Genomic DNA, 14,974 nt, shown 5'->3' on the forward strand with positions numbered 1-14,974 from the left:
AGGTTCCTTTTTAAAAACTGCTTTCTAACAGGGCAGAGCCACCAGCTTCTACCCCGGCGGTGGGGTGTAGCCCAACCTCTACCCCCTCTGGCTGTCCTTCGCGGGAGTGGAAAACCCTCCTGCCCCGGCCGGAGCTACTAGCCTCCCCGTACATGCTACAGCCCAGGTACATTCAACGGGGAGGATAAAAACCTGAGAATCCCTTCTCCACTCCTCCCCCTTTCTAACCCTCCGGAGCGTTACCGCGACCTGCAGCCCCGCTGCCTTCTCAAGGCTCGCCCGAACCGCCGCCCCCGGCTTCCTGCAGCGCGCTTGTCACGGACGTTGTGTTCAAATAACCTTAGTTAAAACACAGCGGGCCCCACCCCGAAGGAAAAGGAAACAAGTGCGCCAGCCATTTATTTTTGTCTCGAAGTTATTTCCATTTTGGCTTTAATGAGGTGGGTGGTTCAGTTACGGCCCAGCCCCCTCCCCCAGCCCCCGCCCCCGACACTCCGCCCCCCCCAGCCCCCCCCCCGACACTCCGCCCCCCCCAGCCCCCTCCCCCGACACTCCGCCCCCTCCCAGCCTCCGCCCAGCCCGGGCCCGGACACTCTGCCCCCCCAGCCCTCGCCCCCGCCACTCCGCCCCCCCCAGCCCCCGCCCCCGACACTCCGCCCCCCCCCAGCCCCCTCCCCCGACACTCCGCCCCCTCCCAGCCTCCGCCCAGCCCGGGCCCGGACACTCTGCCCCCCCAGCCCCCTCCCCCGACACTCCGCCCCCTCCCAGCCTCCGCCGCCCCCTCCCCCGACACTCCGCCCCCCCAGCCCCCTCCCCCGACACTCCGCCCCCTCCCAGCCTCCGCCGCCCCCTCCCCCGACACTCCGCCCCCCCAGCCCCCTCCCCCGACACTCCGCCCCCTCCCAGCCACCTCCCCCGACACTCCGCCCCCCCCAGCCTCCGCCCCCTCCCCCGACACTCCGCCCCCTCCCGCCCCTAGTCCGGGCCCAGACACTCCGCCCCCCTCCCGCCCCGGACACTCCGCCCCCCCCCCGGGACACTCACTCTCACTGTGACGGGAGCGGCGCGCGGTGTATGCCGGGATAGCCTCCAGGCCGGTCCTCCTGATTCCCAGCCTGCCCCGGGCCCGCTTGAATGGGGTATATCCAAGATGGCGGCGAACGCGAACTCTTGCGGCGGTCTTTCGCTGTTCGACTGCCCGAGCTGGTGAGCGCGGCGGGGCCCGGGGCGGGACGCGGGCGGCGGAGCGGGCCCGGCCCGGCCCGGCCGCCGTGCTCCGGGGCTGGGGGCTTGGCCGCGGCGTGGCGGAGCCTCCCGTTCAGCAGGTTGCCGGCCAAGGCGCCAGCCTTGGTGTGCGGGGTCTGTGCTCGGTGCGTGCCGCCGTCCGGTCGCTCCGAGCTGCGGCAGGGCTGCCGGGCTCTGCCCGGGCTCTGCCCCCGCCTCCCGCTGCGGCTTGGGACAAAGCGCTTTCCTTCGCCCTGCCTCAGTTTCCTCACCCGCAACATGAATAAACGCCCCCCTCCCCCCACGGGCGCGCAGGGCGCTGCGGGAGCGGCCCCCGCTGCTCACCTGCCCGCACGTGCGCAGAGCGCGGGCGGCCCCTGCCCCTCACCGCGACTTCAGACGCGAGTTCTGCTTCCCGCCGGACGTAGCGGCTGAAATCACCGGCGTGTTTCCGAAGCGGCGTTGGGTGCGTGCTCGATACGCGCTTCCCCACGATCTTAGAAAAATAGGGAGTTGGGACAGAGTAAGCAAAGGCCTTGGCATGCGCAGTGTGAGAAGCCTGTTAACTTGAAAGTGGCCGTGGTTTTTTTCATTATGCTGAGGGGGAGACTGTCGGGGGAATCACAGGTAGGATGTGAACGCGTTATGGACTTGGTTGGTCTTGTTCTTTTTGAAGCTAAAGATAGCAAAGGCCTGTTTGGTCATCCACACCACCATCCTTGCACAGTGCAGGATTGTTCTCTTCAATACATTCGAGTTCTGTGCTTAGTAAAACTTTAAATTGCCTAGGAGAAAACTATGGTAAAAACATTGAAGTGGCAAAGTCAAGCACTCAAAAATCAGGAAATGCCAGTTGTAGCCTAATGCCGACCCTTGTTCGTATGCATGTGATCAAGTTTTTGCTGGCAGGACCACCTATTATTTCTTCCACAAGACGCCAGCAGTATTCAGTGGATAGTGCTCACCGAATGTGTCTCTGTTCAATATTGCTTTTTATCCTTCTCATCGCTTTGTATCGTCCCATGCTTTATTTACTGCACACCACATAAACCTTGCACTTAATACAAAACTACTAATTTACTTATGGGCTCTTCTAGCGTTCTCATTGTCATAGTATCTGAGAGATTCATAATCATTAAGGAGCACTCCTGTGAGGCAAGATGGTGTTAGTTTTCCACCTATAAAATAGGGGTGTAGTACAGGGAGATTAAGGCCAAAATTGTTAAGTATCAGCTAATCATGGATGCCTAAATTCAGATGGTTTGGGCCTGATGTTTCAGTGTACTTAGCATATTTATAGCACATCATACGCTCAAAGCAGAGAGCGATCATTGACTTCACTTGCAGCTGTGAACGCTCAGCGCTTCTGCAGATCTGGGCCCAAATGTCTCAAGTCAGCACCCAGAAAATGAAAAACCCAATTAGTGATCACTTGTGAAAAGTTTTGTTTAAGTGACTTGCTAAGCGCCACATAGGGACTCTGTGGCACAGGCAAGTGTAGAATCCAGTTCTCCAGGGTGTCATTCAACTGTCTTAACCAGGAGACCATCCTTTCTCTTCTTTCAATCCCGTGCCTCTTTTGCGACACACCTTCCCATTTGCAATAAACAAGGTAGGGGTCCTACAGGCCACGCACATTCACTGCAGAACCCTGACTCATTTCCTGAGCACCATCTATCATGTGTAGGGCCCTACCAAATTCATGGTCATGAAAAACGCATTACGGACTGAAATCTGGTCTTAGAAGCCTGCAGTGGGTGGGAGAAGCAATTGTAGGAAACGCCTTCCTTAGTTCTGGTATTGAGCATGCTCAGTCCAGTTACCACACCACACAGAAACTGTGTGGGGATGGAGCATACTTGGTGCAGACAGAATCTTTAGAGAAGAATGCTGCTGGCTTTTAACAAACCTCTCCAGAAGCATGTGCGAACTGCAATTTTTCAGAGGCTTTTAACTCATCCAAATTTGCTAGATTTACACTAGAACAGCAAAAGCTGCATCTCTGACACACGAGCAATGTCCCTGCCACATTTCAGGTTCCTCCTCCAAAGCATGCAGGTAATAAAACTTCAGTTAAATCACTGAAAGAATATTTTAGCACCAGGAAAATGTTGGTTTGCCTAACTTTTCTCTTGAAAACAGCTTTTTACTAACACTTTCAAAAAAAAATTCAGCATGTGGCAGGCACCCAGAATGTAAAATTTCAGCCCCCATGTTTAAAGTTCGGCCATGTTCTAAGTAACTCAGAATGGGGTCTTTGTAATACAGAGTGTCAGGCACACGCCACCATTGGTGTTTGTGCTTTAACCCGTTGTGGGGAGGAGCCCTGTTTGCAGGTGGACTTTTTTATTTCTTCTGATCTTGAAGTACCAGTCTGCAGTAAAGATGGAGAATTTCATGCTTTGTTTAAAAGCTTTGTTATAAACTATGCTGGCACCTGTTTGTTTATAAATTCTTGGTCATAAACTTAGTTTTAATTTCTTCTGGACTGAAACATGGACCACAAGGTCTTGACATAAGCACAGTGGTGGGTTTATAAAAGCTGGGTATGTAAATCATATGTATACAGAGGAAACATGGCAAACTGTCCTCCAATTATGCCTCCCTTGGCTTGAGAGGATTTGCAGGAACAGCCTTCAGCTGTACAGTGTTCCTGAACTCCTGGTTATTTGAATCCTTCACTATCCAAAAGTTTCAGGTGACCCCTGAGTTGTGTTTATCCTGCAGGGTGAACCTCAGTTATCTGTGTATGAAATATAATGTGTGTGTGTGTGAGATACAAAACTTGAAACTTCGGTTCATCAGAAGGCAGTTGGCAAGGGAATAGTTGGTTTCAGCAAGCAAGTCTGGAGAAGCAAGTAGTTGGGGCCTCAAGGCACTGCTAGGAAATTTGGTGTAAACTGGAACATTTAAAGATACAAATTGCACTTCACAAGTATCTTTGAGCCAAGGTCAAGCTTTCACTGGTGGAGATGTCACAGTGTTATCTGGAGAGGATGAATGCCTTCAGAGTTCAGGAAATTCCACCATGCCCTACAAGCCAGGCACTGGGATCTATATAGTAATGTAGGCCAAAATTTTATGAAAGGGGTGGCTAAATTTAGACTCCTAAATCTACATTTAGAGACCCAAATAAGTGGCCTGATTTGAAGTTAACACATTAAAGATGTGGGCTGGACAAGTTTTATTTTAACAGCTAACACATTTTAAAAATGCCTTTTTTAAATATGACAGGTTTCAGAGTAACAGCCGTGTTAGTCTGTATTCGCAAAAAGAAAAGGAGTACTTGTGGCACCTTAGAGACTAACCAATTTATTTGAGCATAAGCTTTCGTGAGCTACAGCTCACTTCATCAGATGCATACTGTGGAAAGTACAGAAGATCTTTTTATACACCCAAACCATGAAAAAATGGGTGTTTACCACTACAAAAGGTTTTCTCTCCCCCCACCCCACTCTCCTGCTGGTAATAGCTTATCTAAAGTGACCACTCTCCTTACAATGTGTATGATAATCAAGGTGGGCCATTTCCAGCACAAATCCAGGGTTTAACAAGAACGTCTGGGGGGAGGGGGGTGTAGGAAAAAACAAGGGGAAATAGGTTACCTTGCATAGTGACTTAGCCACTCCCAGTCTCTATTCAAGCCTAAGTTAATTGTATCCAATTTGCAAATGAATTCTAATTCAACAGTTTCTCTCTGGAGTCTGGATTTGAAGTTTTTTTGTTTTAAGATAGCGACCTTCATGTCTGTAATTGCGTGACCAGAGAGATTGAAGTGTTCTCCGACTGGTTTATGAATGTTATAATTCTTGACATCTGATTTGTGTCCATTTATTCTTTTACATAGAGACTGTCCAGTTTGACCAATGTACACGGCAGAGGGGCATTGCTGGCACATGATGGCATATATCACATTGGTGGATGTGCAGGTGAACGAGCCTCTGATAGTGTAGCTGATGTTATTAGGCCTTGTGATGGTGTCCCCTGAATAGATATGTGGGCACAGTTGGCAACGGGCTTTGTTGCAAGGATAGGTTCCTGGGTTAGTGGTTCTGTTGTGTGGTATGTGGTTGCTGGTGAGTATTTGCTTCAGGTTGGGGGGCTGTCTGTAGGCAAGGACTGGCCTGTCTCCCAAGATCTGTGAGAGTGTTGGGTCATCCTTCAGGATAGGTTGTAGATCCTTAATAATGCGTTGGAGAGGTTTTAGTTGGGGGCTGAAGGTGATGGCTAATGGCGTTCTGTTATTTTCTTTGTTAGGCCTGTCCTGTAGTAGGTGACTTCTGGGAACTCTTCTGGCTCTATCAATCTGTTTCTTCACTTCTGCAGGTGGGTATTGTAGTTGTTAGAATGCTTGATAGAGATCTTGTAGGTGTTTGTCTCTGTCTGAGGGGTTGGAGCAAATGCAGTTGTATCGCAGAGCGTGGCTGTAGACAATGGATCATGTGGTGTGGTCTGGGTGAAAGCTGGAGGCATGTAGGTAGGAATAGCGGTCAGTAGGTTTCCGGTATAAGGTGGTGGTTATGTGACCGTCGTTTATTAGCATTGTAGTGTCCAGGAAGTGGATCTCTTGTGTGGACTGGACCAGGCTGAGGTTGATGGTGGGATGGAAATTGTTGAAATCATGGTGGTACTCATCAAGGGCTTCTTTTCCATGGGTCCAGATGATGAAGATGTCATCAATATAGCGCAAGTAGAGTAGGGGCGTTAGGGGACGAGAGCTGAGGAAGCGTTGTTCTAAGTCAGCCATAAAAATGTTGGCATACTGTGGGGCCATGCGGGTACCCATAGCAGTGCTGCTGATTTGAAGGTATACATTGTCCCCAAATGTAAAATAGTTATGGGTAAGGACAAAGTCACAAAGTTCAGCCACCAGGTTAGCCGTGACATTATCGGGGATAGTGTTCTTGATGGCTTGTAGTCCATCTTTGTGTGGAATGTGGGTGTAGAGGGCTTCTACATCCATAGTAGCCAGGATGGTGTTATCAGGAAGATCACCGATGGATTGTAGTTTCCTCAGGAAGTCAGTGGTGTCTCGAAGGTAGCTGGGAGTGCTGGTAGCGTAGGGCCTGAGGAGGGAGAATACATAGCCAGACAGTCCTGCTCTCAGGGTGCCAATGCCTGAGATGATGGGGTGCCCAGGATTTCCAGGTTTATGGATCTTGGGTAGTAGATAGAATATCCCAGATCGGGGTTCCAGGGGTGTGTCTGTGCGGATTTGATCTTGTGCTTTTTCAGGGAGTTTCTTGAGCAAATGCTGCAGTTTCTTTTGGTAAATCTCAGTGGAACAGAGGGTAATGGCTTGTAGAAAGTGGTGTTGGAGAGCTGCCTAGCAGCCTCTTGTTCATATTCCGACCTATTCATGATGACAAGAGCACCTCCTTTGTCAGCCTTTTTGTTTATGATGTCAGAGTTGTTTCTGAGGCTGTGGATGGCATTGTGTTCTGCACGGCTGAGGTTGTGGGGCAAGTGATGGTGCTTTTCCACAATTTCAGCCCGTGAACGTCGGCGGAAGCACTCTATGTAGAAGTCCAGTTTGCTGTCTCGACCTTCAGGAGGAGTCCACCTAGAATCCTTCTTTTTGTAGTGTTGGTAGGGAGGTCTCTGTGGATTAGTATGTTGTTCAGAGGTGTGTTGGAAATATTCCTTGAGTCGGAGACGTTGAAAATAGGATTCTAGGTCACCACAGAACTGTATCATGTACCTGGATTTGTGCTGGAAATGGCCCACCTTGATTATCATACACATTGATAGCTTCAGATAAGCTATTACCAGCAGGAGAGTGGGGTGGGGGGAGAGAAAACCTTTTGTAGTGGTAAACACCCATTTTTTCATGGTTTGTGTGTATAAAAAGATCTTCTGTACTTTCCACAGTATGCATCCGATGAAGTGAGCTGTAGCTCACGAAAGCTTATGCTCAAATAAATTGGTTAGTCTCTAAGGTGCCACAAGTACTCCTTTTCTTTTTTTAAATATCTAATCTAGACAAGACCTTATTGTTGCAAGGAGTTCTTCGAAGGTGAACTGCAGGTTACTGATGTACTGTTGTTAACCTCAAATAATAGCACTGAGAAGTGTGAACTGTCCCATTTATCTTAATGTTGTGTTAACACTCAACCTAAAGATGAGTCTGAATATTGTGAAAGGGATACTGTCAACTTGAATTTTTTAACTGATTTTTAAAAAAATTAAGCTATATAATAAAGCATGCTATAATTAGCATCCCTTCAATTTTTGAGAATTTCTGTGTTCTGTTTATAAACATCTCTTGATTGGGCCTGAAAGCACCAACCTTAAACATGTAAGGGCTCAGACCTTTTTCCCTCACCTTTCTCTGTGCGCACACTCCTGTCTACTGCTGTTTCAGTTTCAGCTTTGCTGCTTCTATTGCTGATCAACACCTTGTTGCTGAACCTGAGAGAGAATCCACATGAGCTCTCCATGTTTTCTGAGTAATGCAGCAAACGGTGAAACAGACAAATCAGTAATCTTTGTTAGTGATACTGGGGATTGCTTCTAACGATTCTAGATACAAAATTTTCAGATAGAAGTCTGATTTTAAAATTGATGGTGTCCTTTTAACCATTCCATTGCTGATCTCTTTCCAGCCAGTGTATTTAGCCAACAATCCCAAACCGCCTCCCTAGATGCTGAAAACTTGCACTGTGCCTTGCCCTGTTGCCAGGCCTGGCACCTTTCCCCCAGCTGCTACAGTGCAGTAATGTATTTTCAGTACAGAAACCTGAAGCGTATTGAAAATGCAGTGGTAGCATAAAATAAATGCAACCAATCAAGTTAACAAGGAATATTGTACTGACTGAATTATAGGAAAATAATACAATACAAACTTCAATTTCATTTTTGATGCTGTTGTAAAATCTTCACTCTGTTGGCCTGGAATATCACAGAATATCATAGAAGCCTCATGATTTAAATTAAGTTTACTGTGGAGCACACTGGGCTTTGGCAATAGGAGTTTTCTTCATGGAGAATGCCAAAATGCTTTACAGGTTGAACCAACCAAGCCAGGCTACACACAGGTATCTCTTCACCCACCAGGAGTGTAAAATGAGGCAACTACTTAACAGAGCAAATGAGTCATAATGGGAGACAAACCCTATCCAATTGAAATTGGTACCTCGTCCTTCTTCAGGAATCCTCTTCTAGAACAGTTCTAAAGGACAACATCATTTTCCGTCTTCAACTGGGAGCTGTACATTAGTAAATCTAGTCTGGCATGCATAACGCAGGCCATGAAATTTCATCCAGTGTTTCCTACAGAAAGAATTTTATTCCTATGACTTTTATTCCTATGACTTTCGTTCTCAAAAACGAAGGAAATCTGTCCCTTTCCAGATCTCAGCGTTCTGAACAAATGCATCTGAAAATTCGATTTCATCTGGTGACCCTGAGCCGCCAGTATTCCTCCAGACTCTGTAGGATTGTTTCAGGGTTCTCAGCAAGACTCTTACTTCCAGATGCCCATTCAGCCTCCCCTCAGGAAGAATCTAAGAGTGTGTAAGCTACAGTCATTACTAGAATAGCATCATTCTCTGCAGTCTTGCTGCAGCTCCGAGAGAGTTTCCAAAAGCCCCTGCTGCAGCGTTTGTTCATCTGAGGGCAGGGCGACACTTGCAGGTGTAGAGCGCTGTGAGGTAAACCCGCCGTCAGAGAGCGCAGTAGGGCAAGCGCTGCAGTCTGTCCACACTGACTGCTGCAAGCGCACCGGCATGGCCACATTTGCAGCACTTGCAGCGGCATTGGGAGTGGTGCATTATGGGCAGCTATCCCAGCATGCCAGTGGCTGCAACATGCTTTTTCAAATGGGGGAGTGGAGTGTGTTGTGTGTATGTGGGGGGAGAGAGCATCCGATGAAGTGAGCTGTAGCTCACGAAAGCTTATGCTCAAATAAATTGGTTAGTCTCTAAGGTGCCACAAGTCCTCCTTTTCTTTTTGCGAATACAGACTAACATGGCTGTTACTCTGAAACATTTCAGCATGCTGTCTTGTAAGTTCAGAGAGCAGCAGACCCCCTTGCCCCCCCCCCCACACACACACAGAGGCTGTCAGAAACGGAACTTTGAAAGGGCATTTCCTCATTCCTACAGCTGATTCCAAACAACGATATGGGGAATTATGGGATGTTTCCGGAGGCTGATCAGAGCACAGTAAAGCAACACCTCGTTCACACTGGTGCTACAGCTCTCCCACCTTAGTTAATTGGTCTCATTACAGTTGGTATGGCAACACCTTTTTTATTGTTCTCTATGTATATGTATATATCTACCTACTATATTTTCCACTGCATGCATCCGATGAAGTGGGTTTTAGCCCACGAAAGCTTATGCCCAAATAAATTTGTTAGTCTCTAAGGTGCCAAAACTACTTCTGTTTTTTTGCTAGTTTGAAGAGAAATTCATTTGACCCTCAAGTCACTTCGTCCCTATGTTCAGAACAGTAATAATCCTGGTGGAGAACACCACACTGATGTAGTATATCAGTCATCAAGGGAAGCTTTCCCATGCCTCTTTTGCAAAGAGAGAGTTCTGCTTTGAGAATGGTGTATTTGTATCAGGAAGGCTTGCTGGCCATCTTCCTGGAAAACACACTGTTCTAGCAAACAGTCTTAGTAGTTTTCAGAGTAGCAGCCGTGTTAGTCTGTATTCGCAAAAAGAAAAGGAGGACTTGTGGCACCTTAGAGACTAACCAATTTATTTGAGCATAAGCTTTCGTGAGCCACAGCTCACTTCATAAATGGTCTCTGAAAGATCTTGATCATTCAAAGAGGTGGCATGCTCCAGCTAGACTTCTTCGCTAAAGGCAAAAATGAGAAATGGCCTGACAGGCTTGGCCTACGCTACAGAGTTACATCGATGTAAGCTGCTTTATGTCAATCTAACTCTAAGTGTCTACACTACAACGTTGCTCCTGCTGATGTAAGTCACCCGCTACACCGACTCAATGACCCCACCTGCACGAGAGGTGTAGTGCTTAGGTCGATGTAGTGTGTAGACCCGGCGTTGCTTACATCAGACTGTTCTGGCTGTGAGCCCCAGGTGGTTGACGGCGAGAGCCCCACCACCCTGGGGCTTGGGCTGGCAGTTTCCCACACTCACAGTTAAATCAGTGCAAGCACTCCTGATGGTGACACACCCCGCCAACAGAAGGAGCTTTGTGCGGACATGCAAACCGGTTTAATCACTGCAGTGGGTGTACATTAACTAACTTAAGTCGACTTAATTTTGTAACGTAGACTTGCCCACAGATGCACCTTAGTAGATTGCAGCCAGGAATTTCCTTGTTTTTTCTTTTTTGTACCTCTAATCTCAAGTGTCGTCAGGAAGGTGTAACAGCAAAGAGCACATGGTCTTGGTAGTTTTAACTAGGGCACATGCGTTGCGGGTACTCAGATTCTGAGCTTAACTGAAGTCTCTGGTTCTATTCCACCTCTTCCAGATCTTGTGTCTTACCAGAAACAGGCTGAATTCCCTATCGAGATTGACAGAACCTGAATGTGCAGTGTTAATTGGACCAGCTTCTGTTTGTGAGACAGACAAGCTTTTGAGCCACACTGAGCTCTTCTTTAAGACTGGGAAAGGTACAGCTAAATGCAAGGTGGAACAGATTGTGCTACTTATACTAAACATATTGCAAGGGACCATTCAAGATAGAGTGGCCCATTAACACCTCTGCAATCTTTAAAACAAAAAGGGGGTGGTGGGTTAGATTGTTGAAAGAAACCATAAATCCAGTGTCTCTGTTCAGACCATGATTTTTAGTGTCTACCAGTTATTAATTTAGTTTAATTTCATAACCCACTAACCCCCTCTTTCCACCTGTTCCACCTAGCATTTAGCTGTGACACTGGGGCTTTCCCAGACCTCAAGAAGAGCTTTTGGAGCCGCTTGTCTCTCTCACCAGCAGAAGTTGGTCCAATAAAAGATATTACATCACCCACCTTGTCTCCTTAGGAACCTGAACTTGGCAGCCTCGATTGAGATTCTGAGTTCTGATCTAGTCTTTTCCAGTGAGTGTCAGATTCTACTAGAATTGTAAGGTTTCCACATGTTCTTGTTAACGATAAATGCCTTTATTCTGGTGGTGCCAGAAGGCCCCAGCCAGGACTAGGGTCTCATTGTGCTGGGCGTTATACAAATATCGGTAGGAAAAGGTTCCTATACGGAAGGGCTTAGAATCTAAGGCTAAGTCTACACTGCACACCTTACAACGGCATGGCTGTGCCATTGTAAGGTAAGCCGTGTAGCCGCTCTTTGTTGCCGGGAGAGAGCTCTCCTGGTGACCAAATGAAACCACCCCCACAAGGGGCAGTAACTTCGTCGACGGGAGAGCAGTTCCTGCCAACAAAGTGCTGTCCACGCCAGTGCTTTTTGTCATTAAAACTTCCGTGTTTTTTTTTTTTTTCACATCCCTGAGCGATGTCACTTTTAATGAAGAAAGTGGAGTGTGGACAAAGCCTCAGGTACAAAGGGCAGAGGAACGTGCAATGAATTGGCACCATTCTGTTAGCTGTGTGTTTTCGTGTGTAAGTGGGGGGTTGTGTTTTTTTTGTTTGTTTTTTTCCCCCTTACGGGTAGAAAGAGGATGGGGAATGGCAGGAAGCGTAACATTAGTAAGAGCAAAGAGTAGGAGAAGGAAGGAATAGAAAAAGACAATCAAAGCTTCTCATTTGCCTAGCTATGAGCAGCAGCCAGTGTTTTGTAGGCATAACAGCAGAAGTGAGTCTTTAGGAGGCTATGGTAGTGGCTGATCAGACTGTATACAAAGAGAGGTCTTTGATACAAAGATTTTCTGCTAAATTTTGGAGGAAAGGAAATGAGGGTTAAGGGCTGTGATTTCTTGTGTACTTCTTTCAAATGTTTTGGATCTGGAAAGGCACATACACAGCCCCCAACACACTGTTTTCCAGAGGGTTCTGAAGCACATCCCCAAAACATTGACCTCTGCAGGTAATCCATGAGGAGAACTCCTCCAATTACAAATTTCTTTCCCAAGTCTGCAGGCAATGCTCCAGCATCACTGCTCTTGTACAGAGCTTCCCCACAGTAGCAGAGACACTGGTCTCTTACACTCCAGCTATTCAGAAATTGGTGGGCAGCATGTAGCTGAGAATCATGGAGGTATGTAGAACGTCTGAACAGCACCAGAGGCAAGCAATGGAGATATTCCTAGTGGAGGAGGAGTAGAGTACCCGAGATGTGCCCTCACTGTTTCCCCAACAATCAGGAGGTTTTAAAATGCAGGGATGGGGAAACCACTGTCTTGCTTCTAGCAGCTGAAGGGATAGGCAGGGGGCTTCAGATTTCAGATATCTACTACCTAGAAGTTAATACAAAAGATGGAAGTCTCCAAGCAGGGTGCAGGGACAGCCTTTGTTAGGAACCGCAGCCCCTCTCCAGTTCCAGAAGCTGGGAGCTGGCTGCGTTTCTCACCTGGCATTATCCAAGGAAGACGTTAATGGCAACACTACCCCGCTCGTCCTTGTATCTATCTGGTTGGTTGGTTTCCTTTGATGGCTAGCAGGTTTCTGGTGAGTGTTTCAAGCCCATCGAACCTTAGTGTGCTGTGGCAACTGAATAACTCGGTAAGTAGGGAGACCTATTTTTATCTGTAAGCAAAACAAATCTAGGACCTCACATACAGGACACTTGTGGGACTATTATTTTTCACAGTAAACCTGCTTCAGTTTGGATTTGTTTGGGATTTATAGAACGATGGTACAATGTTAACAATACTGCACATCAATATTTATTTCTCTCCTTATTTTCCAGGGCAGGAAAACCTCCCCCTGGCTTGCATCTGGATGTAGTCAAAGGAGACAAACTAATTGAGGTATGAAAATAGATGTAGTAAGCGTTTTAGATGCATGCAGAAGGAGATTGGATTTAACCCATCTGTTGATGGGGAATTGAATTCCATTGCTTCGTTTCCCAGTCTTCCCCCTCCATTTGTACCTCGAAGTGACCCTTCCCTCTCTTTGGGCGCCCCAAAGTGACCCTTTCTTCCCCGACACGCACTTTTCTTTTTTTATTAACAGTGATCCAGCCCCCAGCCTTTAACCACAACCCTTAATGTTTGTGACTGATTTTGATGAAATGCAAAGTCCCCTTTGTATACATGCACTGGATCCCAGTCAGGAAGCTGTGCTGTGCATCTGTCAGCAACATGGTGGCATGGTGATTGGGTTTAGGAACATAGGACTGGAAGGGACCTTCCAGGTCAGCAAGTCTAGTCTCTTGCTCTCAGAGGTAGCCATTTATATAGTCCATGTAAATAAACGTTGCCCGCTCCATCTTAAAACTGGTTAGGTGTTTTGCCCCCACTACTCCTATTGAAAGGCTGTTCCAGAACCTGACTCCTTTGATGATTAGAAACCGTCTTCTAATTTCCAGCCTAAATTTATTCATGGCCAGTTTATCCCCATTTGTGCCAGAATTGTCCTTTAGCTTTGAGAGCTCTTCTCCATCCCTTGTGTTTACCCCTTCCCTCCAATGTATTTAGAGGCAACCTTATTCCCTCTAAGCCTTCATTTTGCTAGACTTAAAGGAACTTGGCTTGTTTGTCTCCCCTCATAAGAGAGGTTCTCCCTTCCTCTCATCCTAACAGCACTTCTCTGCATCTGGTGAGTCTGAATTCATCTTTCTAGAATGTGGGTAAATCCCAGACAAAACACTATGTTCATCTACAATTTAAAAAAATAAATGCAAATATTTCCAAAACTGTTACTTTGTGCAAAGCCTTATTTTACTAAACTTAAATGTTGTCTGCTTATCCCCTAAAAGTACATATGCTATTGAAGGTTTTAGTATAGCTGGTCTCAGATTCTGACCAGCAGTCCTTGTCAGAAGTGCTCCAGGAGCCTGGTTTTGTAAGCAGAAGCTCATTTAACTAATGCCTGGGGAGCCCAAATGTTTAATGCAAAGTAAGTAGTATTAGACTGATTCTGAGCTGCTTATTGCAGGGGTTTGTTACTATAGTTTACGTTGTAATATTTTTACAATAAAAGTAATGCTTCTCTCTTGTCTAGAGTTCAGCAGTGGGAACAAAACCATTCAGGGAGCCAAAGGTTACAAAGTAGGGGGAGCCAAAATAATGCTGCTAAGCAAGAAATTGGAGCATTAAGAATCTGAGGTCTGGTGAAGAGAACCAGAGGAACTGGGGGTCATTGTTCACTGGTTTACAGTATACGATGTTGCAGGATCTTTGGCCAGCAAGGGAAAATTGCCCCTGACTCACAGGAGATTGTATTTGATCTGCTGGTCCATATTTTTGTTATCAAAAATACCCTCTCTTCCCTTTTAACAATGCATGTTCTGGAACTTATTTAATTGTATTCTTCCCAAGCCACAGTCCAGTTATGGGTTCACAATTTTTTTCTACTGTACAACATAACCAACCCAATTTGGGGGTGGCATGGTGAAAGAACCTAGTAAGTCTTCAGACTTATTTTAAGCTCTTTGTTGATGTATCTCTCATCACCTAGTATTGTCTGCAGTATATTGTTTGTCTGTATAGAATGTAAGATCCTTGGGACAGGGATTATGTCTTGTATGTGTTGTATAGTGCAGAGCGCGACCATAGTCAAATAGCAGATTTTTAACACCTTAAGTGATTCCTTCATTGGGATTCTTCTGAAGTGCTACTCGGATGCCTTGGCATCCCTGCTCCGATTCTTTCTGGTCTTGTAATCGCTTATCCTGCCCTTCTGCCATAAGCCATATATTACAGCCAGCAA

The 14,974-nt window shown here is 46.8% G+C and overlaps 1 protein-coding gene across 2 annotated transcripts in view; it reads left to right on the top strand.

Moving 5' to 3' along the window:
- The first annotated feature begins 1,041 nt into the window (after positions 1-1,041).
- The window catches only part of PPP1R8 (protein phosphatase 1 regulatory subunit 8), a 30,621-nt gene continuing 16,688 nt past the window's right edge, over positions 1,042-14,974 (top strand). The window contains exons 1-2 of one of the 2 annotated variants that reach the window (XM_073317930.2): positions 1,042-1,206; positions 13,011-13,071. In XM_073317930.2, the coding sequence (XP_073174031.1) occupies positions 1,151-1,206; positions 13,011-13,071 (117 nt within the window). In that variant the 5' untranslated portion in view covers positions 1,042-1,150. The remainder of the gene's footprint in view (positions 1,207-13,010; positions 13,072-14,974) is intronic. The other variant, XM_078849445.1, reaches the window with a different exon arrangement.

Source organism: Lepidochelys kempii, chromosome 19 (genome assembly GCF_965140285.1).
Source record: "Lepidochelys kempii isolate rLepKem1 chromosome 19, rLepKem1.hap1, whole genome shotgun sequence".
NCBI classification, from domain to species: Eukaryota; Metazoa; Chordata; order Testudines; family Cheloniidae; genus Lepidochelys; species Lepidochelys kempii.